Here is a 27254-nt window from a genome sequence, read left to right as displayed (position 1 = left end):
GATTTTTTATTTTTCTTTTATCTGAAATGAAGTTTGTTATTTATTTATTTCTTTTGTTATTTAAACTATAAAAACAAGCAATACAAAGAATATATTTCATGTTACTGCCAAGTTTGTATACAAACAAGAGCTTCTAAATTTGTCTCTTATCGACTTTTTTTTAAAACCAAATATATGGATAGTAATTAAGAAAAAAAAATTCAATTTTTTAATCGTGTAGTCCAAATGTTAGATTAAAACTTGTTCTACTAAATAATAATCTATATAAATAAGAATGATTTGCTGAAATGTATGTCCGCGCATAACTACAGATAACGGCCGAACCAAATTGGATGATTCTTTTTTTTGTTTCCTTTTTGTTATTGCCAGGACAAGGTTAGTATACAAAAAAAAACTTACAGAAAAGTAATTTATTTTTAAATCTCATAATATGAAAAGAGTAACATAGAAGACAAAAATAACAATTTCAAAATGTTATCAAACTCACAGTGAAGAACCTATAGAAACTGCTGGAAGATCTGCATCATGAAGTACATTGAGAAAAGTTATTGATCATTCAAATCGCAAAATTGTAAGTATAGAAAATCGGCTGCTCTGTATTTGGTATTGTGATTTAAAATAGAAGGAAGGAAGCTCCTATTATCGAGCCAAATAACCTTGGAACTTCGAATTATCTCCTTATCCTTCAGGATTTGTTCTCAGAACATTTTCTATGTGTTATATTATGTTATTCCTATGTTATTTTTGGCAGAAATAACATTTTTATCGGGTAAATACCGAAAATAAATACGTACACATATCGTGGAATTTTTTTTCAGAATTAGTCATCATGCCCATTGTAGCTTGACTCGCTTTTAAAATGTCAACGATAATAAATAACCGATTAGAGAAAACTAATAAGACTTCTAACTAAACAAGATTTATAACAAGTACTTACCTTTTTGTTGCATCCATTACCGTTTGCCATATCCTCCATACCGTTGCACTGAAAATGTGTGAAAATAAATTACTAGTAATCGAGTCTTAATAATATAAACAGTCGAATCGCGATTCGCACACTACTACGTAACGTTGTGGACTGAGGGTTATAACTGAAAAGTTCTGCGAAAGGATAGCGGGAAAAACCGACTTGGCGGATCGTAATAGAAGCTATCTCTTCGAATGATGCAGATATAGGAAGCGTCTGTGGTTTTTTTTTACCATAACAATTAAACTGGGACAAACAACATTGAATACTGAAGGTACAATAATGTGTTGGCCAAAATAATATTACAGAAATATTTTATCTCCTGTTCTGTTAGAATAATAAATTCGATAAGATAACATGAGTACCATATAATTAAATGACTAGATGCGTAAAAGAATAATCCGTTTTTTATTTGCTTTTGTCGATTTAACTTTCATCGATGATCCGAGTTTTTTCGGTAATGTTAAATAAATCATTCAGCTGCTATTAATCCTTAAACATACACGGTTTTGGACCTGAACAACCAAAAGCTGTTTATAAGGTAAATTAGGGCGACTGTATACACATCAGCAGCCCGTTCTATTTCGGATGGTTCTAGTTTTTAAAATAATCAATAAATTTATTATTTTAATATTTTTGACCCTTAACGACCATTTAAATATAAATCAGAAATCAACAGGTGTTGAACGGTGTCTTTTATTACGTCTTTTATGGCGGCTGGTGCATAAACGCTGCAGTGCAGTAGAGTCCCCCCCCAAAAAAATTTAAATAAGCTCACTAAAATACTAAAATATTTTCTATTACTTATCAAAAAGCAAATCCCACTTAGCATTCGCGAATTCTTGTAACAAATAATAAAAAAGTAACGTGGATCAGTGCAATAACCTACCGTTTCACGTATCGCTATCACCATTATTTATCTGGGCTATACGATCATGCTCTAAGGGCTCCTCCACACAGCCGACAGTAAAAAACTTATACATCCATACCTATATAAGTTTCGATTGGCCAGAACTGCGCATGCGTACATCTTTAATCTAGTCTGACACAACTACGCGTCCTTTTCTATATACGCCTTGTTGTGGTTAGAAGTCATTTTTAGGTTAATATTGTATACTAGCGACCCGCCCCGGCTTCGCACGGGTGCAATGCTGATACTAAATTAAATAAACTACAGAAAAAATATGAACGTTGTATATAAAAACATAGCGGCCCGCTCCGACTTTGCACGGGCATAAAATATATATGCCTATGTCACTCAATGAAAACATGATTAAAATCGATCCAGTATTTTTGGTTCATTCATTACTGCCCTTGGCCTGCACGCATTAAATTTGGAGTAAAACAATTCCTCTTCCCCTATACTTACTATGAAGATTTCCTGCTATCTTTGGAATATCTAAATTCATACAATTTTTATTACATTACACATTTTTAAACGCAAATTTTAAATTTGTAATATCTCCGAAAATATTTGTTTAATTTACATGCTGTAAGGAACCATATTGATCTATATTAATTGCGCACTGTATTTAAGGTACTTAATTCGATAAGGATTAATGTCGTATTGCTTAAAATAGCTTCGTAAATAAGCCATTTTCTCACGTAAAAAGTAAACAATAAAAATGGTTAATGTGGGTTATCCCTAAAAGATAAACATATACCATCGCGGACTTTTTTGTAGACCTTTTTATGGTGTACAGTACTGTAGTACATTAATTTGATCTAACTCGTAGGGTTAGGCAGCGTTTTTGCTAATTGCTAAATAAGCCTAAAAAATAGGTTAATTTACGACATCACGTTAGAAACCTCTAAAATTAGCAATGTTGCCTTAGTATATTATGCATGTATTATACATATAAACCTTCCTCTTGAATCACTCTATCTATTGAAAAAAAACCGCATCAAAATCCGTTGCGTAGTTTTAAAGATTTAAGCGCGCATAGGGATATAGGGACAGAAAAGGCGACTTTGTTTTATACTATGTAGTGATAGACCAGAGCATCGAATGTAGTGATCAAAGAAGTGGTAAGAAAGAGATAATAGAATTTTATTACAGCCCAAAATGAGGGATGGATCCCAAATGATGGATCAACAACGTCGTAATTATTCGGAGACTAGAAAAACTCAACGTTGGCCTTGCATAAACTCCAAAAAATACGGCTAAAGAGGAATAAACAAATAATGACTATTGGAATTGAGTTAGTGCAATCATTTATAAAAATAAGACAAAATGAAAGTTAAAATGATTCAGCAGATCTAATAGAAATAAAAAATTTTTTACAAGATATAAGAATAGAAAATTTGTTGAAAGAAGATAAAGAGTGGGACCAGGAAGAAGGCTTACCCATTGATGATCCCCAAATGTACATAAGAGAGAAAGGTGATGTTTATGTGACAACAAGAAATATTTCAAATGTACAAGAAAGTTTAACAAATGTTTACTTTATAGATGTAAAGACTATACTGCCAAATTGGTTATATGTGCTAAATGATTTTTTGTGATACATTTTAGTTCTTGCTTGATTGATTTGATTTAGGTTGTGAGTTTTTATTTTTCTTTAATCTGAAATGAAGTTATTTATTTATTTCTTTTGTTATTTAAACTATAAAAACAAGCAATACAAAGAATATATTTCATGTTACTGCTAAGTTTGTATACAAATAAGAGCTTCTAAATTTGTCTCTTATCGACTTTTTTTAAAAACCAAATATATGGATAGTAATTAAGAAAAAAAAAATTAATTTTTTAATCATGTAGTCCAAATGTTAGGTTAAAACTTGTTCTACTAAATAATAATCTATATAAATAAGAATGATTTGCTGAAATGTATGTCCGCGCATAACTACAGATAACGGCCGAACCAAATTGGATGATTCTTTTTTTTGTTTCCTTTTTGTTATTGCCAGGACAAGGTTAGTATACAAAAAAAACTTACAGAAAAGTAATTTATTTTTAAATCTCATAATATGAAAAGAGTAACACAGAAGACAAAAATAGCAATTTCAAAATATTATCAAACTGACAGTGAAGAACCTAGAGAAACTGCTAGAAGATCTGCATCATGAAGTACACTGAAAAAAGTTATTGATCATTCAAATCGTAAAATTGTAAGTATAGAAAATTGGCTGCTCTGTATTTGGTGTTGTGATTTAAAATAGAAGGAAGGAAGCTCCTATTATCGAGCCAAATAACCTTGGAACTTCGACTTATCTCCTTATCCTTCAGGATTTGTTCTCAGAACATTTTCTATGTGTTATATTATGTTATTCCTATGTTATTTTTGACAGAAATAACATTTTTATCGGGTAAATACCGAAAATAAATACGTACACATAACATATCGTGGAATTTTTTTTCAGAATTAGTCATCATGCACATTGTAGCTTGACTCGCTTTTAAAATGTCAACGTTAATAAATAACCGATTAGAGAAAACTAATAAGACTTCTAACTAAACAAGATTTATAACAAGTACTTACCTTTTTGTTGCATCCATTACCGTTTGCCATATCCTCCATACCGTTGCACTGAAAATGTGTGAAAATAAATTACTAGTAATCGAGTCTTAATAACATAAACAGTCGAATCGCGATTCGCACACTACTACGTAACGTTGTGGACTGAGGGTTATAACTGAAAAGTTCTGCGAAAGGATAGCGGGAAAAACCGACTTGGCGGATCGTAATAGAAGCTATCTCTTCGAATGATGCAGATATAGGAAGCGTCTGTGGTTTTTTTTACCATAACAATTAAACTGGGACAAACAACATTGAATACTGAAGGTACAATAATGTGTTGGCCAAAATAATATTACAGAAATATTTTATCTCCTGTCCTGTTAGAATAATAAATTCGATAAGATAACATGAGTGCCATATAATAAAATGGCTAGATGCGTAAAAGAATAATCCGTTTTTTATTTGCTTTTGTCGATTTAACTTTCATCGATGATCCGGGTTTTTTTCGGTAATGTTAAATAAATCATTTAGCTGCTATTAATCCATAAACATACACGGTTTTGGACCTGAACAACCAAAAGCTGTTTATAAGGTAAATTAGGGCGACTGTATACACATCAGCAGCCCGTTCTATTTCGGATGGTTCTAGTTTTTAAAATAATCAATAAATTTATTATTTTAATATTTTTGACCCTTAACGACCATTTAAATATAAATCAGAAATCAACAGGTGTTGAACGGTGTCTTTTATTACGTCTTTTATGGCGGCTGGTGCATAAACGCTGCAGTGCAGTAGAGTTCCCCCCCAAAAAAATTTAAATAAGCTCACTAAAATACTAAAATATTTTCTATTACTTATCAAAAAGCAAATCCCACTTAGCATTCGCGAATTCTTGTAACAAATAATAAAAAAGTAACGTGGATCAGTGCAATAACCTACCGTTTCACGTATCGCTATCACCATTATTTATCTGGGCTACACGATCATGCTCTAAGGGCTCCTCCACATAGCCGACAGTAAAAAACTTATACATCCATACCTATATAAGTTTCGATTGGCCAGAACTGCGCATGCGTACATCTTTAATCTAGTCTGACACAACTACGCGTCCTTTTCTATATACGCCTTGTTGTGGTTAGAAGTCATTTTTAGGTTAATATTGTATACTAGCGACCCGCCCCGGCTTCGCACGGGTGCAATGCTGATACTAAATTAAATAAACTACAGAAAAAATATGAACGTTGTATATAAAAACATAGCGGCCCGCTCCGACTTTGCATGGGCATAAAATATATATGCCTATGTCACTCAATGAAAACATGATTAAAATCGATCCAGTATTTTTGGTTCATTCATTACTGCCCTTGGCCTGCACGCATTAAATTTGGAGTAAAACAATTCCTCTTCCCCTATACTTACTATGAAGATTTCCTGCTATCTTTGGAATATCTAAATTCATACAATTTTTATTACATTACACATTTTTAAATTATGCCGAGAAAAGAGCATATTGACGTCGCCTTTTACGCTGACGACACTGCTTTCTTCACGGCCGCCAGGTTCGAAGTTACAATTCATGAACGTTTACAGAAGCAGCTCGATCATGCGGTCAAGTGGTTCAAATTCTGGAGGTTGCAAATCAACCCCCTGAAAACCCAGGCCATCATTTTCCACAAGAAGCGTTACGCACTGCGCGTCTCGCAACTTAAGATCGACACCGCAATAATTCCATGGCTGGATAACGTCACGTACCTAGGTCTTCACTTCGACCGGCGGTTCGGTTGGCATTCCCAAATCCAGAAAGCGATCCAAAAAGGTTCGGGGATAGCAAACCTGCTATCTCCTCTGATCTGCCCTTCTAGCAGACTTCCAATCTCCATCAAATGCTTATTTTACAAGATGTTAATTCGGTCCGTACTCCTCTACGGATCTAATGTCTACTTCAAGTTTGTTACACCCAACCAGGTCAAACGGCTTCAAGTTTTCCAAAATAAGCTCCTCAGGAGAATATTAAACGCTCCATGATTTGTCAGAAATAATCAAATTCATAGGGAAACTGACACTCCAGAAATCAAGCACTTCATATCTCAATCATTCCACAAACAACAACTCAGCTCAAGTTCTTCTGAAAACGCGCTTGTTCGCGAGCTGGTCGACATGCTGGGAGCTTAGCACCGCGTCACCGCTAAGCTCTCCCCCTTTTCCAGACTGAAACGACCTCATCCGTCGCTACAGTCATAACTTTTGCCCCCATACAACAGTACCCAGTTGTGTGTTAACTCAGGTTCGCGAATCAATAGAATCGCCGGGCCCTCGTGCCCAATAACGGCTGCCCGATCAGTGCCATATCCCCAAATTTAATGCAGTAGCAGTAGTGATCCACAGGGGTCAACTGTGAGGCGGTTTCGGTTTAGTGTATTGGTAAGCCCAGAGGCAGTCCCACATAACCCGGTCCAACTTGTCACTCCAGGGCAAGTCTCCGCGACCAGGTATGCGTCATGCATTCCACCGCCTGGTTTTTAGGCCAGAACAAAAAAAAAAACATTTTTAAACGCAAATTTTAAATTTGTAATATCTCCGAAAATATTTGTTTAATTTACATGCTGTAAGGAACCATATTGATCTATATTAATTGCACACTGTATTTAAGGTACTTAATTCGATAAGGATTAATGCCGTATTGCTTAAAATAGCTTCGTAAATAAGCCATTTTCTCACGTAAAAAGCAAACAATAAAAATGGTTAATGTGGGTTATCCCTAAAAGATAAACATATACCATCGCGGACTTTTTTGTAGACCTTTTTATGGTGTACAATACTGTAGTACATTAATTTGATCTAACTCGTAGGGTTAGGCAGCGTTTTTGCTAATTGCTAAATAAGCCTAAAAAATAGGTTAATTTACGACATCACAAAACATACATATAAACCTTCCTCTTGAATCACTCTATCTATTGAAAAAAAACCGCATCAAAATCCGTTGCGTAGTTTTAAAGATTTAAGCGCACATAGGGATATAGGGACAGAAAAGGCGACTTTGTTTTATACTATGTAGTGAAGTTATGAATTATTAGTAAAATATTATCATTTTATAACACTAATTTTGTAAATTGTTACGGAACCACAAATGATCTATTTTTATATTATATAATATGGAAACAGAACTTATTTGAAGATTATAGTTTTTTTTTTTTTTTTTTTTTTTTTTATTACTCTTCGTGATTCCATAATCTGCCTGCCCTATTGGCAATAAGTATTTCTTATGTCTATATTATATATACATGGCATGCAGAAAATCACTTCATTAAGCAATCTTCTGTATAAAATATTATCTTAATTAATTAGTCTTATTCTAATGCTTATTCTAAACTCTACATATGTCCAGTAATCAGATCAGGTGGTGTTAAACGTTTTAGTCTACGCACTTCACTATCACGTCGCATATTTAGCTGATTAGCGAGTACATTGGGATGCACTGACACTCTTTCGAAGTACTTCACACAAACACGTTGGATTACACTCGTTATAGGTTCTAGAGGAATATCGCGTTGTATCACTTTATTTGAAATATAGTACGGAGCATCAACAATGGCACGCAACACCTTATTTTGGAACCGTTGAATGATGGATATATTAGATTTGCTAGCGGTACCCCATAGTTGAATTCCATATGTCCAAATGGGCTTGAGTATAGACTCATACAGCAATACCTTGTTATCTAATGATAACTTGGATTTGCGCCCAATGAGCCAATACATTTGATATAATTTTAGTCCTAGTTGTTTCCGTTTAGAGAGTATGTGCTTCTTCCAGGTTAGGCGTCGATCTAAATGCATACCAAGATATTTAACATGCTCTGCTTGGGGGAGTTGACGATGATTGATATTTACTGGTGGACATGTTCTTCTACGCAGGGTAAACGTTATATGCGTGGATTTTGATTCATTGGCTTTAATGCGCCATGTCTTCAACCATAATTGTATTTGCTCCAGGTGGGTTTGTAGGTTTATTGATGCTGTGACTGGATCTTCATGGGATGCTAAGATTGCTGTATCGTCTGCATATGTTGCCACAGTAGTTATTTTTGTGGTGGGCAGATCAGCCGTATACAGAAGATACAGTACTGGACCCAGTACACTACCTTGCGGAACTCCTGAATATATGGGATTTAATTCGGTATGTTCATCGCCTTGATTTACAATAAAATGTCTGTCAGTGAGATACGATTTTAGTAGCTGATAGTCCGGATGAGGGAGAAGTTTCTTTAGTTTAACCTGCAAGCCCGTATGCCATACTTTGTCAAAAGCCTGAGATATGTCTAGGAAAGCAGCCGAACAATATCTTTTGGCATTTAGGTCGGCGTTTATTTGGTTTACTAGTCTATGCACTTGTTCTATAGTCCCATGCTTATTGCGAAAGCCAAACTGATGCTCTGGAATAATTTTTCTTTTTTCTATTATATAGTTTAGTTTTTTTATGTATAGTTTCTCGAAAACTTTCGAGATTACTGGTAATAAACTTATAGGTCGGTAGGAGGTCACATCTTCTGGTATTTTTCCTGGTTTAAGTATCATTAATATTTTAGCTACTTTCCAGATACTAGGGAAGTAATTAATTCGTAGCATAGCATTAAATATATATGTTAATAGTTTTATAGCCTTTTCTGATAATTCTTTTAAAATTTTGCCAGTAATTAAGTCATAACCAGGAGCTTTTTTAATATTAATCTCTCTCATTATTGTATGTTTAACTTTTTTGACCGTTAATTTCTCGTGCGGTAAATCCATTTGAAATGGCGAATCTAGAAAGCTAGTAATTTTATTTTCGTCATCTTTATGTAGCTGAGTCTGGAAAGGTTTAAAAACATTTTTTAAGTGTTTTGAGAAAACGTCGGCCTTCTCTTTATTGCTTCTCGCCCAATTATTTTCGCTTGTTTTAATAGGTGGGTTATGCTGCTGGGATCTCCTAAGCTTTTTTGTTGCTTTCCACAACGAATAGTCTGTAGCCTCAGTTGATGTCAAGTTTTCTAGGTATTCTTGAATGCCTTGGTTTTGTTCAATTTGGATTAGATCTCTCAGCTCTTTTATGGCCCTATTAAATTTTCTTTTATTCTCTTCAGTCCTTTGCTGTTGCCAATTTCGTCGTAACTTTCTTTTTTCTGCTATCTTTTTCTGTATTGTACATGATATATGTGTATTTTTTCTTGGAAATGTTTCACTGTTGGGAGTCGCGGAATATGCTGCCTCCTGTATATTTTTTGTAAGATTTATTGCTGCTATTTCTATATCCATTTCAGTTTGTAACGGTAAGTTTAGAGAGATATTTTGGTCTAAGTTTTCTCTAAATGAGGGCCAGTTAGTTCTATTATTGCACAGAGAAGGGGGTTTATCTTTGATGGTAATTTTTGAAGAAATTGTTACTATTATTGGTGAATGATCAGAAGACAGGTCGAAGCATGATTCTGCCTGACACTTTTTTGGATCAATATTTTTTGTAATACAGAAATCTATTGTATCTGGTTTTTTATTTCTGTCTGAAGGCCAATATGTTGGTTCACCAGTAGAGATATGTTGTAAGTTATCTTTCCTTATGGCTTTGAGCAGTTCTCTACCTTTTGAGGTTATTATTCTTGAACCCCACATTAAATGTTTTGCATTATAATCTCCTCCTGCTATAAATCTATTACCTAGCGTACTGAAGAATTCTTGAAATTGTTCTGCCTTGTTGTTATGTTTGGGTGGGCAATAAATCGCAGAAATTGTTAATGGTCCATGGGCTTCCTCTATGGTTATACTGGTGGCTTGCAGGTAGTCTTTGCGGAATTTTTCTTTTTCGAAATGCTTTATATCATCTCGAATTATTATGGCTGTACCTCCATGTGCTTTATCATCAGGGTGATTTGTATGATAAAGCTTATATTTAGGAACTTTCAGATAATTCTTGTCCGTAAAGTGTGTTTCGGAAACCATCATAACGTCAATATTTTGTTCATTTACGAACATTTTTAGTTCCCTGGCGTGTTGTTGGAGCCCATTGGCATTCCAGACGGCGATTTTGTAGCTATTGGTTTCAGGCATTAGGCAAGTTTGCTTACGACGGTTGTGAGTAGACCAAGCATCGTACTCATTTGATCCATTAGTTTGGCCATCATATTTTCTAATCTTGAGATGTTGCTAGTTTCAGTAGGTTGAGATATTGTTTCTCGTTTTTGTGCTGAACCATTTTCAACTATTTGGGCATAAGTTATGTCTGGTTGACTTGTTCTGGTGGGTAGTGGTAGATTGGTAGTAGTGGATTGTTTTTGTTGATGCCTTTTTTCCCTTAAGGCAGGATAGAGTTTCTGCTGTAGTTGCTTGTGAACTGCGCAACCCTTGTAGTTCGCTGGATGATTTCCGTTACAGTTAACACATTTCACTTTTTCATCTCGAACTTTACGAGTACAATCTCCTGTCTTATGTTCTCCTGCACATTTTACGCATCTATATGATTTGCGACAGTAAGTCTTTGTGTGCCCGTGCGCTTGACACCTTGTGCATTGTGGTATAATTCTTTTTATATGTGGTGGTTCGCATTTAATAATATTATTTTCCAATTTGGTGATTTCATACACCGCCTTATTATTTCCATTAGGTTTTATGTCTATATAAAACATAGGCAGAGGTTTTTTTGTCGTGTGATGTCGTATATTGTGAATATTTACGACCTCGTGGCCTTTTTCAGCTAGTGCTACCTTGATGGTGTTAAAGTCCGTCCCGTGATGTAATCCTTTTAATACGAATTTAAATGTTCTCTCGGATTTTGGCCTGAATGTATGGTATTGGGTGTTTCTTTCATCTAATTCTTTTATAAGAACTTTAAAGTGATCCGCTTCGAACAATTGGATTTTAATTGTTTCATAGCTCACTGTTTTAATTGTGTAGTTCGTAGTAATGGTTTTCAATAAATCATGGATATTTTTTATTATTCCTACCTTATAGACTGTTATTGGTGGTGGTTTGGGAACAACTTTTTCAGGGCTTGGTTGTATGTTCTCTTCAATTTCTTCCGACAGGTTGCTAAAACTGTTTTTTGTCTCTATCGGTTTCTGCAACCAATAGTCACTGATTCTTGTTTGTTTCCTCGCGATTTCTTCTTCTGGACTTCTCAATCGTTTTTTGTTAATGACTGTAGTCCATTCTGATGGTGGAGTTTGCGTTATTGCTGTTTGTTCTAATCGTATATCAAAGTGTGCAGGTGATTTGGTTGAATCGCTATGGTTTGCCATTTTTTAATTTTTAATATTTTATTTAATTTACTTCCAGAGGATAAAAAAAATAAAATAAATACATTGTTTATTTCACGCACTTCATTTTTCACTTACGTTATTTTAGCACTAGTTTTTTACTATAATACTATAAATGAATTTCAAAAGGACTGTTGTAAAATAAGATGAAATAATTTTAAACACTAATAAAAATGAGATGCAGTCCTTTTGTCTGGTCACGTAAACACGTATTCACTACACTTTAGGTCCACTGAGAGACGGATAGCCGTATCTGTTATGCGTTTTTAATACTCAATTAAATAACCGTAATAAAATACTGGGTTTTTTTTAAAGAAAGGTATCTTTTTATAGCTTGGACCGTATTGAAAATACGTCTTCACCCTACGAAGGTTGGAACTGAACTGAAGATTATAGTAAAGGTAAAAATGAAATATCGTCATTTTTGTATACGTTTTCTGTCTATTTGTTATTATAATTATATCTTTCTATAATACAAATATGGCAATAAAATATTTGAATAATGCATTAAAAACAAATACACTAACAAGGAATGCTAAAGACCAAACGCTAGTATCTATCAGGATTGTATAATTATTAGGACCCATAAGAGAGCAGAAAGTACAAAAAAAAAGTATAAAATACATACAGTTCAACAAAATTCAAGCAAATCTGAAGTCAAATATTACAATAAAATATCAATCAAATCTGAAATCATATTTATGATGAGTTGTATGTATGAGAAGATAATGGGCACTAATTCTCTTGCAGATAATGTAGCTAGTGCTCGGGAGAGAGATGACACTAGCCTAATTAAATTGCAAGACAAGAAATTAGAAAAATCATACCAAAAAAAATACACAGTGAGAAGCAGAAGGAGCAAATAAGGAAAATGGCATCGATAACAGAATAGACAATGTATCTACAGATTCGAAATTAGTCAATCGAAATTTTACATAACACACAGGTGGTGCTTATAAATAATACAATTATAGTAATATAGTGCTTATTATTTATATGGTTTGTGTGTATGTGTCTAAATGTGTCTTGCTTAGATTACATTTTCTTTGTTTATTTTATTCCACTTATTGCAATAAAATTTGTTAAATGATGTAATATTTCGATATTATTTATCTACACCGAGGAGTTGTTATATGTTATCAAGTTATTCCAACCAGTTTCTACTAAGTACACCTTATATTTACACTATACTAAAAATTCATGACATTTCGTTTAAACATTTAACTTTTTTTTAATATCTATAAAATTAGAAAAATATAAGTATAATAACCAATATATAAATGAAAAAAAAAACAGTATTCAAACTTGACCATATTTCATTCTTACCTTTACTATAATCTTTAAAGAAGTTCTGTTTCCATATTATTTAACATAAATATATACCCTTTGTTCCATAGCACAAAATTCATAATATTTTACTAATAATTCATACCTTATACACGTATTTTCGCATTAGCTGCCCCTAATTTTGCCTATGAAATAATATATATTACCTCAACAAAATGTAAATACAAAATTAACGTAATAGTGACTTCTAACCACAACTGTGGTAAACAACTAGGGGTATATAGAAAAGGATGCTGTCAGGCTAGATTAGGACAAGTGCGCATGTGCAGTTCTAGCCAATCGAAACTTGTGTAGGCATCGATGTATAGGTTTTTTACTGTCGTCTCCTCCAAACACTCGTGGGGCACTCCGCTACCCCCGTGCCAGTCAAACGGTCTAAATCAAATTCGATATTTAAGCGGAGATTTGGCTGCATTTAGTCCAGCGCCGTCTGTGATACCGGGTGAGGTATTGGAATTTTACGCGACTTTCGGCTACTTAATGATAACAATATTAATAATTGTGACTATGGAAGTGGTCTTTAATTAAATTAATGTGGAGAATTCTTTTTAAATATTCTTACAAAGAAAATTTAGAATTTAAAGGAAAAGGTAAACCATTACCTGACGTTAATATTGATAAATCTGGAGCAAGTATCCGTCATAATAACTGCATGGAATTTGCATTACTGGGATCAACTAATATTATGGTTCAATTAGATCCTGCTTAATGGATAAATATTTTATATAGAGACATAATGAAAATGTGTCAAAGAACAAGCATGTTTTATCAAAAATTATAAATTGCATCAAATTTTGTGGAGTATTTGAATTGTCTCTTCTGGGTCGTGATGAGAGCGATACTTTCCAGAATTCGGGAATATTTCGTGGACTTATAAACTGGATGATAAGCGGTTGAACTAGGTGCAACTCTAAGTGAGCACCTAAAGAATGCTTCAGTATTTAAAGGCATTTCCAAAGAATTTTTTTTACAATCTTAATTATAAATTAATTTATTACTACTTTTCATTTGTATTTGGATTAATTCACAAGCAAGACGAGTGCGAGAAAATACATCAATATGTATTCCTCAATAATAAAATTATAATAACTTATAGTTTAACTATAGTTTAGACTAAAGGTATACATTTTATATAAGTTTGTATGGTTTGGTTCGCTTCAATTTCCTGACATCCTGCACGCTGTCCAGCAGTTGTATTGCTTCCACATTAGTATGATTTAATAATCTTCTTTCGTATTTCAAGGCGAAATCTTGGAGAACTTCGCAAATCCATTTGATTTCCAGGTCATCGTGCAGTTCTTCGTTGGTTACGTAGCGATAGGCATTTGTAATCAATCGTAGAAATTTGTCTTGACAGCGTTGGATGAATATTGGCTTTATGATTGTTTTATAAATCAACCTCTTTGATTCAAAGAAATGCAGGACGATCTGTTACAGTGTATGCTGAAAGTTCAATTGTGAATTGTAAACAGAAGAATTGCTCATGGCGCTCCAGCTTGTTGGAACTTTAATATACGGACTATTAATGTTGTGTACGAAAATAGACACCATCTCATTGAGTATGTGGATGAAATAGAAGACCAATTCTCAAACAACATAGTCTGTAGTGCATCTGCTTCTATTATGTTACGTACGTTAAATAATCCCATTTTCAATTTTTGGCTAACCTTTTTCCATCATGTGATGCCCCACGTAGATATTATTTTCAATCAACTGCAACAAAGAAAAATCGAACCTACTGCAATAAGAGACGCTATCTATAATTTTGAACAAAGTATTATTCAAGTTCGAAATAATATTGGTAACATCATAAGTGAAGCATTAGATATAATAAGTCCAGGCAAAAAGTATTGCTCATCGACAGCCACTATTTTTTCCCATCATTCAGGTAATGTAATAATTCCATTAAAAAAAAACGATGTATGTTTTGAGGCTATATACGAATCGACCTATTTTTAGGTATCTACAATTCAAGCACAGCAATGAACTGTGAGCAGGTGCGTTAGCCATGAATTAGTATACCAGCGTCGTTAGCAGTTTCTTTGATCGATTCACCGATCATTCCTAATCAAGCTATTGAGCTCGCATGGCTCCATCTCTAACACCTTCAAGTCCATTTTGTAAATGCTTACAATACTGTTGTTTTACGCTTTTTTTAGATTCACCGGAAGCAATATTTAATATCTCTAAGACTTAGCAATCCGTTATTAATAACAAAAGAAAAATCAACAACAGCACATGTGTTATTCTTTCAACGGCTAACTAAAAAGTAAACGGCTAAAACGAGTGAAATTTTTTATGAAAAACGACGAAAATGAGTGAAACAACAACAAAAAAATTAAACAAATTAGATCAACAGTGTCCGCCAAGATATCCCAGAAAAAACTGATACCTCTTGACACTACGTGCATCACAAAGAATGGTAAATAGTAAAAAATATGCATAGATTTTTATCTTGTAACCGGCAAAAATCTAGTACGTTTATTTTTGGAACATGCTTCGTAAAGTTCAGAAAAGTCATAGCACGCCATAACAACAGATAAAATGGCGATAAACAAGCAGTACCACGTGCTACTACCGCTTTAATAGATTCCAGTAGTTTTGCGTCAAGAGGTTAGATCAGAAAAAATTTGGTTTATCAGTCTCTTAGTGTTAAAATCAATTTTAAGTAATTCCGTAGAATTCCGGAAAAAAGGGCCATTTCTCCAGAAAAGAAGGTAGTAAAATTCATTAAAAATTAGCTGAAAATGATTTTCACGAATATTACTTAATTAAACTTATTTCCATTCAAAATGACTGACCAAATATTCGCATGAATAACAAACTTGTTTAATTTGTAAATACTAATATAAAAAATTTCACACAGAAAAAAGTCACACGAAAACGAAACAATAATACAAGAAGACAATGTGGGTTAATTTAGTTAAGATACATAGTAGGACTTTATTTTAAATAATGCGAACAAATAACAACCATAAAAACTCATAAGCCATATTTAAAATATTTGACACCTATGACGCATGTATGTTATACTATACCCGCCGCACATGTCAATTATTATCCAATAACAATATTTGTTACTACGATAAACCATTAATATGCGTATAAAACAAAATATTTTATTTTCACTTCACACTTAAATAGATTTTATTAAAAAAACATAATTTTTTAACTCACTTGTTTAGATGTCAAATTATTGCCGTCTGCTGTTGTATTTTCACCATTGCAATGTATTAAGGGCGTGCTCTGAAATGTATAACAGGATCCTTAAAATTATATAATTATTCAAAAACTTAATTAAAATGCACATAAATAATTAGAATGTAATTTTCCTTGAATTCTGTGATTAAATAATACTTATTGTATCTCTTGTTTTATTAAAAACTGTTTTTGTTTTGAAGTACTGCGATATTTATTAACGCATAAATACTGACAAAAATTGGCGCCCGTTATAATATTAATAAGCCGAATTCCAGTTTGACTTCAAAAATAATTCAAATAATTGAAGATTTTAGGCTTGAATTTGGTACTGGTAAATTCAAATAAATAACAAAACATCATTGAAAAGTTTCTTACATTATCAAAAAAATATATTTAATATTTTCGGTCTGTTAAATGAAATTATTTACATATTTTATTTTATTCGTGACATTGATAGTTATTTAATATTTGATAACCAAATCTATTAAGGATTATAACCTTCCAATACCAGAATAGAATTTATGAATAAAATTTTTGGGAATATATTTTAAAACCTAAAATTTAGAGGAAGTTTAATAGAAGTAATTTTAGCGACATACGTAATTTGATATAATATAAAAAAGATTGATTGGTGCACATCTATGTATATATAACAAAAACAGTAAAATAATGTTAGATACATATTTGTTCAAAAAAGTTCATATTTGTTAAATTCAGGAGTGCCAGTCTAAATATTCATCAGAGAAAGCGATATTTTAAAAGACGTTTTAACGTAAAACTGTGCAATTGTCAAGAAAGTTGTATTAATTTTGACACAATAGAAAAAAACTAGTGAATATTTAAATTATATTTATTCTTGATTAAAATTAGTTTGTATTAAGCTAGGCTATTAATTAAAGATTATAATTAATAATATTTTTGGGTATACAGGATATATTCTTGCTAACCAATGTCTACTTTGACGCACGCAATGTCGTATATAAATTATTATTATCTCGTATGCTTTTTGAATTGTTTAATAATTATATATTTGATATAAAAAAATGTAATGATCTTACCATATAATATAGACTATTTCTGTTGCTAACACTTTCATTTGGTTTATTATCAAGTTGCACTGGTTCAGCGTATATGGGATCTGGATCAATTGGTACAAAGAATGATGCGCTGGGCTCCTTGATTTGATCGTAAGTGGGATTATCACAAGACAATGAATTAAAACAGTTCAATTCACCAAACAAGGTATCCGGTCTTTGATTTACGCCAGCGACTGGTGGATCAGGAAGAGTTTTCATGGAAGATTTTGACAAACTTCTACTCGATTTGCTGCGAAACAACAAGCTGTCATCGCTGTCTTCTCCGGACGTTGAGACGTCAGCTTTGTTGCTTGGTTGTTTTTTCGCTCTCAGCCGATTATTCTTAAGTGCGCTTTCTAGTTTATTTAACATATATTTCGCGTCTCCTTTCTTCGACCCTTTAGGGGTATCTAGCTTCATTTCTGGGGGAGATTCTTTAACGACGTGTAGAAACGACGGATTCTTGATGAAATTATTTGCCAGAACTGCTTCCGCCAGATATTTAAATGTTCTTGGTGGTTTCTGGGGAGCTGGACCACCTGGCAAAGGTTTACTAAGAGCTACTTTTAAGGTATCTGTTAAACCGCCAGGTAAATCTTCTTGAAGAACTTGTTTTAAGGATTCCAAGAATTCCTTCTTGTTTGCATCTGACAGCTGCAAAGTGCTTTTTGAATATATACTGTTTAAGCTTTTCAAATGAGATTCCATACAGTCTTTTGGTGGAAGAGTTTTGTTTTGATTCCTTAACATTTTTGGAATAGGCTCTGTATATAGCAGGGATAAATCCACATCTTTCAGTAATAAGCTTTCTTCCGAATCATCGATCTCCGTTTTGGTAATTCCATTATTATGTGGTATATTTTCCTTAACATCATCATCCATATCTGTTCGAATTTCTTTTGTGTATTTTGTTTTTTGATTTTCACTACTTTCACACACACTGTTGAATTTACTTCGAATGTATTGAAAATCATGTGAGCTTTTTGATTTAATTAACGATGGCCTAGTAGTGGCTGCCATATTTTTCACAAGTTTATCAGTCTTATGGGTTGGGCTCGTTTGAGAGACATTACTATTTCCTACATTATCACAACTTGGATTTATATTGCTGTCATTAAAGCTAGAACAAGATTCCTTTTGTCTTAAACTGAATATATTTTTAAAAGATTCTATCGATAATACTTCTCCATTTGTACCTGTATATTCATTACTACTCTCTGTTTTTTCAAAACTCTTTGTACTATTAAACTGCCTGATTTTGTTTTCGAACAATTTATTAGGGGAGTTTATTTCTTTTTTAACACTAAACTCGTTTCCTATATTTTTATCAACTCGAAAGGCGGGTGAACGTTTGATATTCCTTTTCGCAGGATCGGAGAGCTGACGACACAAAATCTGATGTCTCGAATTGCTTGGACCAGGTACATTTTCTGTATTATGACACCGTTTGGGAGAAAATGGACAATCACCCTTTAAGTTTTTTTTATTTGAAGGGGATTGAAATGAATTTTTTTGCTGTTCATTGTCAATACTTTCAAATTTATTCTTAATTGATTTAACTCTATTACTATTTAAAGGAGGCTTATACATGATAACTATTTTATTCAAAATAATAGTTAATGTGATACATGATCTTCACCAGCCGGAAGTGTGTCCGCAAACTAACAAATGGTCTGTATAATTAAGCTGTAAATAAAAACACAAGTTACTTACTTTCATAAAAAACCACACCACACATCAAAACAACAAATGCGGACTGTTAGATTGCCAACTTACCATCTTAAATGCTGTGGTTAATTAAACTGGTATATTAATTACACTTCGCAAAGCACCAATCTTAATTTCACAGCTTCAATTGGTTCAACAACAAAACTCTACCGAACAACGTCTTATTGAAATCGGTTCGTTCTCATTATTTTGACAGTTCGGTTCCTGGGTTAGTAACCTTGAATTCAAATAAACTACTATAGTTTATCCATCCTAAAGTCAAGGGTATTTTTGGTTGCCTAGCTATTATATTTTAGTCCGATAATTTTTATAATCACTATCAAACTTAAAAATCTATTTTGATGTTAGATAAAATACACATCCTATTTTGACATTATTTAATATTCTGTACAGTTTTTTAATAAATATACAGTTATTCTTTTGACAACGGTGCCTGGGAGTAATATCTTTAAGAGGTCGAATTCTTTCATTTTAAATTAAAAATATTTATATCAACATATTTCATTATATTTCAAAAATTTAAATTATTAAAGTTGATTTATCGTTATTATTAATATTAATATGTATTAAAAAGAATGTATAAACTACTAATTACTTTTAAAAATTGTGTATTAGTGAAATTGTAATTGAGTTAATTTTTTACTGACTAAATTGTTATTAATATGATACTGTTATTATAAATTAATTACATTAAGATAAGGAATACATTTATAGAAATAATATTAATATTGAAAAACAGAGTTTAATAAAAATTATAGTATTGGGACTCTTAAGGCCGCTAAAACAGGTTAAACGTTTTCGCGCTTATATTTAAGTTTGCATTTTTTTGAGAGTTTTGGAAGCGACATGGAAGTATACACAGTTATACTTTTTCGGTAACTTAATATTCCACTTTCCTCTTTAGCACCTTTAAAATACAAGTTCCGTCGTAACCAACGTAGCTTTCTTTTGTTACGCAGAAAGCGATGTTCGCCCATTATTAATTCACAATCGCGCTGCTTTTACTATTTGAATACAAAAGCTGTAACAAGGGCAACTATTATACATCGATCTTTTCGAAAGAAAAAAGTGGTTTGGGTTTCGATGTGGAGGTGTTAATATTGGCTGCAGTTTCTTAAAGCTTGTTATGGTGTTATTTCGATTCATATTTGTCATTCTCAAAAGTGTAAGATGCATAGTTTAAACATGCGAATTGTTTACTTGATAATTTTGGGAATATTTATTTGTGGTAAGTTGATGTATGGTTAACTGTATTTTTTTACTGAATATATTAGTGTTTCGTTTTTTTTTGAGGAATATATTTTGTTACATTTCTAAGAACTATTTGATTAAATCATTTAAGAAACTTACCTTTTATGAAATGGTTTAATTAAAATAATTAAACATACTTTACATAACAAAACATAATTAAGTATAATTAATAATGTACCTAGATTTATTTATTAACATAATTTATTAGAAATAATTGTGGCCAAAATTTGAATATTCTAATTTCACTTGTTTTAATAAGTACAGTTCAAATGAGTTAAAGAGTCAAAGACATGTGTAAAAACGTGAAGGAATCTTTCAAACAGTCGGTGACCTGCCCGATGCGATGATGACTAAAATATAATAAAGATAATGAAAGGGTTTCGTTTTTTAGCATGGATTTTAAATATAATATTGGATTTAGATCTTATTATCACGTACTAATGTGTTTAGCAATATTGGGAAATGAAAGAAACCGATTTATAGTTATGAAATTATTTTATTATATTTTTTCTGAATTTCAATAATAATTTAAACAATAATATATTACTCAATAAGTACCGGGTATAATTAATAAAGTAAAAGCCTTCTTGTGCCGGGATAGTCCTTCAAGAGGAACTTTAGCACTATTCTATGGAAGTTTTCATACATTTTTCGTCAAATTATTTGTCCTATTCAAAATACGCTTTATCTTTGGCAGCTACCTTTTCATTTGAGCCGAAGCTCTTTCCCTGGAACGTTCTTTTGATGCCTGCAAAGCAATATTCTGAATTTGTTTCGCCAGTGAAGGCAAATCACAAAACATAAATAATGTATAATGTAATAGAATATGTACAAATAATGTATTTTTATTTTAGTTAAGGCACAGTTTACTTTACCAGGAGAACCAGTAAAAGATGCCTTGTTCTTGCATGGGTTTGTACAAAGTAACAATACGTTGAAAGACTGTGTCTTTAGGCCTGCAAATGCTAAGGATTTATGTCCAGATTCTGGGATAAGGTATAAAAATATTTTATGTTTTAATTTGTCATCACATTATTTATATTTCAGATTTATTTTATACACAAATGGCCGGAAAGAGGTTGTGGATCAGTCGCAGACTGACTGGCTTCGACAAAGTATTTGGGATCCTCTTAAAGAGAACATGTTCTTGGTTCATGGATACGCGGGCGGAGATGACACATTGCCTATAAATGTTTTGAGAGATGGTATGTTTAGATCAGTCTTATTTAATATTTAAAGTACATTGATTTGTATGTTTGGGTTTAGTGTCTTTTTTAATAGGCAACCGGCGTTTAACATTGACGTTTATGTGACATTAGTATTTTTTATTTGTTATTTTGTTTATTTATGAATATAACCTTATATTTGTACTTAAAAAGTAATACATTGAATATAAAAAATATTAAATCAAAAAATGTTTTAATCTTAATTTGTTGATTTTTGTTTGCAGCATATATACAGAATGGTTCCTATAACGTCTGGATGGTTGATTGGGGAGAACTTGGTGAAACCCCATGCTATAGAGCTGCTGTACATAACATGAGAGCAGTTGCGAGATGCACGGGAGAATTTATATCTTCTTTAAGAACAGTAGGCCTGCCAACAGATCGATTAACCTGCGTTGGACATTCGTTAGGTAATTATTAGTAATGCCGGTACCACCATTACTATTGAATTGACTGTTATTTAGGATAAAAATAGATAAGGGGTAATGCTTTTTAGATTTAGTCATTCGAATGAAGGCGTTATAACGAACATATGTAATAAGTTTTGATTTATTAAGTAGTAGAAAACGTTTTTAATCATTTAATTTTTTCAAGCTTTGTAAAATATTTACAGTGTCTCTTAAATTTCAAGTATTATTTCAATTATTAAATTAGTAAATATAAAATGGTTAGATTGGTCCATTTTCGTTTAAATTTCGAAATAATTAATACCAGGTGTAGCAAAAATTCACTACCGGCTTTTTTAACATATGTGGCTAGGTTTAAGTATGCATTTTTATGATTTGACACATATGTCATTTTATTTTATTGATGACAATTTTCAAAGCTGTACATATTATATTTTGTGAAAGTAACACCGTCATAGATGTATGTCTTTTTACAAGTTTCGTATCTGAAAACGTGCGTTTGCATTACTTTTCTTATTTAATAAAAAGAAGCCGCTAAAAGCCATCGTTTGCTGGTAGGAACTTACGGTGGGTATGCCCTAACCTTAAAAACATGTGAGGCGTGGTTTCGAACATTCAAAAGTGGTGATTTCGATGAGCAAGACACGACGTTCTGGTAGACCGAAAAAGTTTGAAGGTGCGAAACTGCAAGAGTTATTGAATGAGGATCCAACTCAAACTTAAAAAAATTGGCAGAAACATTAAATGTGGCCCAAGAAACAATTAGCGACCGTTTACGAGCAATAGTGAAAACGCAAAAGATGGAAAGATGGTGCCACATTAATTGAATGACAAGCAAATGGAAAATCGTCTGTGAAAAGCTGCTTCAAAGGTGTCGGAAGTCATTTCTGTATCGAATTGGTGATGAAGACTGGATTTATTTTGAAAACCTTGAGAGCAAAAAATTATGGTGATTACTTGACAAAGCCGGCTGATCGACTCCAAGGCCAAATTGTTATTGTTGCAAGACAATGTCATGCGCATACTGGGACCAAAGTGACGTCGTGTATTACGAACAGTTGAAAAAAGCTAGCAACAAGTGATCAATTTGAACCATGCATTGATCGAACCATGCATTGATCGAAAAAGTCTCATAACAAGGTAGCATTGAAGGCACTGGGATATTATTGCACCCACCGTATTTTCCAGACCTTGCCTTGCTCGACTATAAACTTTTCACATCAATGGGACACGCGCTTGCAGAGCAGAACTTCGCCAATCTCGAAGGAGTCAGAAAATGAATGGTTTTGCTCAAAAAACAAATAGGTTTTTAGTGATGGGATTCATAAATTGCCTGAAAGATGGGCAAGATGTATAAAATCAAATATCCAATACTTTGAATAAATAAATTTTTAAAATTTCTTGAAATTTATATAGTTTGTTCAAAAAAACCGGTAATGACTTTCCGGCTCCCCTGGTATATAAAACACTTCCCTATAATAATGCACACTTGTGCGAAAAGTCTTAAGGCATAAATATAGGGATGTTTTAGGTGCCCATGTCTGTGGATTGATTTCAAAATACGTCCTATTCAGGATGCACAGGATCGTTGCCTTAGATCCAGCTAGACCACTTATTACCCCTCAGGTTAAACTAAATATAGGTGATGCAGGTGCGGTGCACGTGCTTCACACTAATGCCGGACATTATGGCGAAGGCGGTCGGGGTGGTCACGTAGATTTCTGTATTAACGGCGGTAGAATACAACCGTATTGCGAAAATGGTGAAAGTAAGTGTAAATTATTTACAGCAAAAGTAACGTGTAATTGTTACTTTTCTTTGAGTGAAACTTATATTAAACTATAAATTATCATAAGAATTAAACTGTTTTTACTTAATTGATATATCTTTTAGTTGATGCCCAATTATGTAGTCACATTTGGGCGGTTTGTTACATGGCGGAAAGTTTAGTACCTCATATGAGAAAAAGAGCAGAACCGTGCTCAAGAAGATGTCCCTCAGGTCCACGTCCAGGTTTAGGACGAATTGGTATACCGGTTTTTATGGGACAAGACACACCGTTAACGTAAGATTTCCCTTCGTTTTTTTTTAATTACAATTACAGCAGTAATATCTCATAAATAATGCAGGTAGTGAATTAACGAGTAAACATTTTTATGTATAGTGCTTGTAGTTCACATAGCTATGAAATTTTTGTCTTAACATGTTTTTATTTTTTTAGCTAATTGTAACCAAATGAAATATGGTTTTGGGTATAGTTAACTTTTTATTCAATAAGTCCTGCGTCTAACTAATAAAACAATAACTTTTATATGCTCTTAAAGTTCAAATACTAGAAGGCTTGGGGGTGCCTTTATCTTCAATGAGCAAACCTCCCTTTTCAGGCTTTCTGATCAAGGAACGATACTCATCGCTGACTAATATTTGTTTGTGACTTCTACAACTCGTTGGATTACGTCTCTCGTTTACGATTACGAATCCCTTGGTCGGCGACAATACTGATAGGCTGATGGGATTTCTGAGAGAGATTTCTCCTAACTTTGTATTCAACTGTTTTACCCATTTTGTCATCCTAATTGGTGACACTCATTTTAACTATATATAAATTCTTATTTCTCATATATTTTACCTTAATATATATTTTTTATATATATTTTATTTATACATTTATACATGTATTATTATTAATAATATCCACGTCGTTGGTATACAAAAAAAAAAGAAGATACATTTTTGGTATAATTATTTATCTTTACTTGCAAAATAGGCTTTGGCATTCTTCATTTGATTCAAATATTTATTTCTGGAACATTTTTTTGATGCATTGGGAGTAACATCTGTATTGTTTTGTTGGAACAGCACAATTATTAGTCTAAGATTTTTTTATGTATTGTTTTCGAAATTATAAAAGTTGTTTCACTAAAAGCCCTGCTACTTTTTTTTGAAAGTTTTTGAAAGTTCGGACTACTAGGTTAGTGTAGGTTTAGGGAGATCAGTAGGTTGCATCATCTGTTTGTTAGACGCGGAACTTATTGATTATGTGTTATGTGTAATTTTTTTAGAAATACTGGCTTGGTGGAATAGTCGTTGGGCTTATAAATGGAAGTTGTGGCGCATTCACCAAAATATTAAAAAAAAAGACTATGATCTTTCAGTTAGCGATGTTGTCAAATTGTTTGAATTGTATTAATACATGGGGATCTGTTTATCAGATAGGAAATTAATAGAGACAAAACATAATTTTTTCAACTATTAAAGTTTAATCATTTTATTAAGGTTATGTTTATATTATTCACGTAATATTATTTGCAGGGCTTCTGGATCGTTTTGTGTTTATGATAATTATACCCCGTATTGTCCGAAGAAAGCTGGCGATATCGGTGACGTCAGGTGCTGCCTCAAAGCACCCGAAATTGAGTAATACAGTGAGAAATACAATTAGATCCTATTGGTCATATTATTAATTTTAGTATTATTTATTTTAAAATATTTATTAAAGACATTAAGTATTATATTTATGGCTGAATAAAATATATGCATTTGCAAGTGAGCTGTATAAGTAATTATCATTATTCACATGTATTTCTATATTTTGTGCTTACAGGAAAAGAAAATATACAATAAATGTAATTAAATTGTGTTTGTTTGTTTCTCTTCTTTTTTATATTTATTATATTTCACCTCGTGTTATGACTGTGAATTAAAGTATTTTTTTCATAATTTTGGACTATCACTCATCGTGCGAAAAAAATCAGTTCCTATTTTTTACTTTTAAATTCAATTTTCTTAAAGGAGTTAAGCAGATGGTGTTACTGTTAAATCACATCTGGTACATTTGTAATAAGCTCATGTTGAAGCCTCACTGACCAGCTTCACTTTTGAGTACGTGACATTTACTCGAAATGTGAATAAACCATTTTTCAGTGCGTTGAAAATGTCTGCATTTGTACCGAATAAATCGCATTTTGCGGTAATTCTTACTTCAATTTGAAGAAAAAGGCGTCTGAAGGTCGTCCAATTCTGTGTGAGGCTTATGGCCACCATGCCCCATCGATTTTAGTATGTGAATACTGATTTCGATGTTTAAGACAGCTATAAAAATATGAAGATGAGGATTTGAAGGCATCGATCAAAGCAATGGGGATAGTTAGCGACTATAATTGATGTGTTTAAGTTGAGCACTGCGTGAAAAATTACCGTAATATGAGTAATTCTACAACAACGTTATTCTTCAGTATGACAACGCTTGACCACATGTTGCAAAGCTGGTGAAAATATACTTGGAAACATTAAAATGGGAAGTGTTACCCCACCCGCCATATTCTCCAGATCTTGCTCATTCTGATCACTACTTGTTTCGACATATGAGTCGTGAGCAGTCCGAGCGTTATCTTCTTCACGAAGATACCAAAAATGGGTCGACTAGTGGTTAGCCTTAAAAGATATGTAGGAATGTTCCGTCTGGTCGGTCGGAATGTATGGCTGTCGATGTGATTGTTTGTCCGAAAACTCACTACTATTTTGTGGAAGGAATTCGCACGGGAACTGAAAACACTGGTTGAATAAAAACTTGTTTATTTCGATATTGAATGATACATGTGGTCGACGGGAGAATGGACAGGATGTTGTGGAAGTGGTACTGTTACAAGGGGGTAGAGAAAAGAAGAAAAGAGCGGGACGTCGTCGTGGTGGTCTTTTACAACTGGGAGCCATATAGTACCAATCCACCAGCGTTGACAACCTTTGACTTGATATAGGTGAATACGTGGTGGCTTAAAGGGTTGTAGCGGTCGCTACATCACTCCCCTCTTAGTTGAGCTGCCGTGGAATATACCTCCATGTGGTGCAGGTTCCTGAGTACACCCGCAATCACGCAATCAATTACCCAGGGACTGCTTATGAGATGGGAATCCCAACCTGAGTGAGGAGTTTTCGTTCGTCTTGGGTTGTTCCTATTTGTTTGAGGGTACCTATAAGTGTGGTGCCTTACGTGTCCCATTTCGTGGTGCAAGGGTGTTCATGCGATGATGTCATGTATGATAGGCTTCTGTGGTCTTCACCCATCGCGTGAGTCTCGTGGGATAACGTTAACCATGTGATGTTGATGGGTTCTGTTCCTCGTGCTATCTTTCCATACATGTATCGAGCACCTGCCGAGTGGCTTCTGTTGAGCTGGTTTATCTGTTAGGCTCTTCGATTACTTCGGGATCATCAATTGTAGTTTAGGGTTTCGGTGAATGGAGGTAAAACGAAATGAAACAGTGATGTTTACATTATGTGACCGTTATTTATTGCTAATACAAAAAA

The 27254-nt window shown here is 33.1% G+C and overlaps 2 protein-coding genes and 1 long non-coding RNA gene across 7 annotated transcripts in view; 2 read left to right on the top strand and 1 right to left on the bottom strand.

Moving 5' to 3' along the window:
* LOC143190441 (uncharacterized) overlaps nt 1–19269 on the bottom strand; it is a 58864-nt gene extending 39595 nt beyond the window's left edge. For 3 of the 5 annotated variants that reach the window (XR_013004240.1, XM_076394719.1, XM_076394722.1), the window contains exons 1-4: nt 19112–19269; nt 17318–19021; nt 16236–16304; nt 4450–4497 (exon numbers count right to left, since the gene is read on the bottom strand). Coding sequence is in view for 4 of the 5 variants with exons in the window: in XM_076394719.1 (XP_076250834.1) it covers nt 4450–4497; nt 16236–16304; nt 17318–18925 (1725 nt within the window). In the remaining variant the exon portion in view is untranslated. Of the gene's footprint in view, nt 1–937; nt 986–4449; nt 4498–16235; nt 16305–17317; nt 19022–19111 lie in introns of all 5 variants that reach the window. The other 2 variants (XM_076394720.1, XM_076394721.1) reach the window with 2 other exon arrangements.
* On the top strand, nt 15639–16421 carry LOC143190468 (uncharacterized). Its single transcript, XR_013004245.1, has 2 exons — nt 15639–15775; nt 16244–16421. It is a non-coding gene; the product is annotated as an uncharacterized LOC143190468 (long non-coding RNA).
* Nucleotides 19270–19890: 621 nt separating the features above from the next.
* Nucleotides 19891–25587, top strand: LOC143190456 (lipase member H). The gene is made up of 7 exons (XM_076394763.1): nt 19891–20291; nt 21169–21310; nt 21362–21519; nt 21765–21950; nt 23479–23715; nt 23841–24012; nt 25260–25587. The coding sequence occupies exons 1-7, from the start codon at nt 20234–20236 to the stop codon at nt 25366–25368; spliced, it is 1062 nt and encodes a 353-aa protein (XP_076250878.1). The 5' UTR covers nt 19891–20233; the 3' UTR covers nt 25369–25587.
* The last annotated feature ends 1667 nt before the right edge of the window (nt 25588–27254 follow it).

Source organism: Rhynchophorus ferrugineus, unplaced genomic scaffold, assembly GCF_030347505.1.
Source record: "Rhynchophorus ferrugineus isolate W39M unplaced genomic scaffold, kcgeb_rfMv2 rfM2, whole genome shotgun sequence".
Lineage (NCBI taxonomy): Eukaryota > Metazoa > Arthropoda > Insecta > Coleoptera > Curculionidae > Rhynchophorus > Rhynchophorus ferrugineus.
This window is presented reverse-complemented; position numbering and strand designations above follow the sequence as displayed.

Excerpts from the sequence above, each read along its gene's own strand:
- LOC143190456 (XM_076394763.1), top strand. The coding sequence starts at position 20,234 with ATGCATAGTTTAAACATGCGAATTGTTTACTTGATAATTTTGGGAATA. Across the intron at positions 21,951-23,478 it reads CTGCGTTGGACATTCGTTAG|GTGCCCATGTCTGTGGATTG; the intron begins GTAATTATTAGT and ends GGGATGTTTTAG. Across the intron at positions 23,716-23,840 it reads GTATTGCGAAAATGGTGAAA|TTGATGCCCAATTATGTAGT; the intron begins GTAAGTGTAAAT and ends TATATCTTTTAG.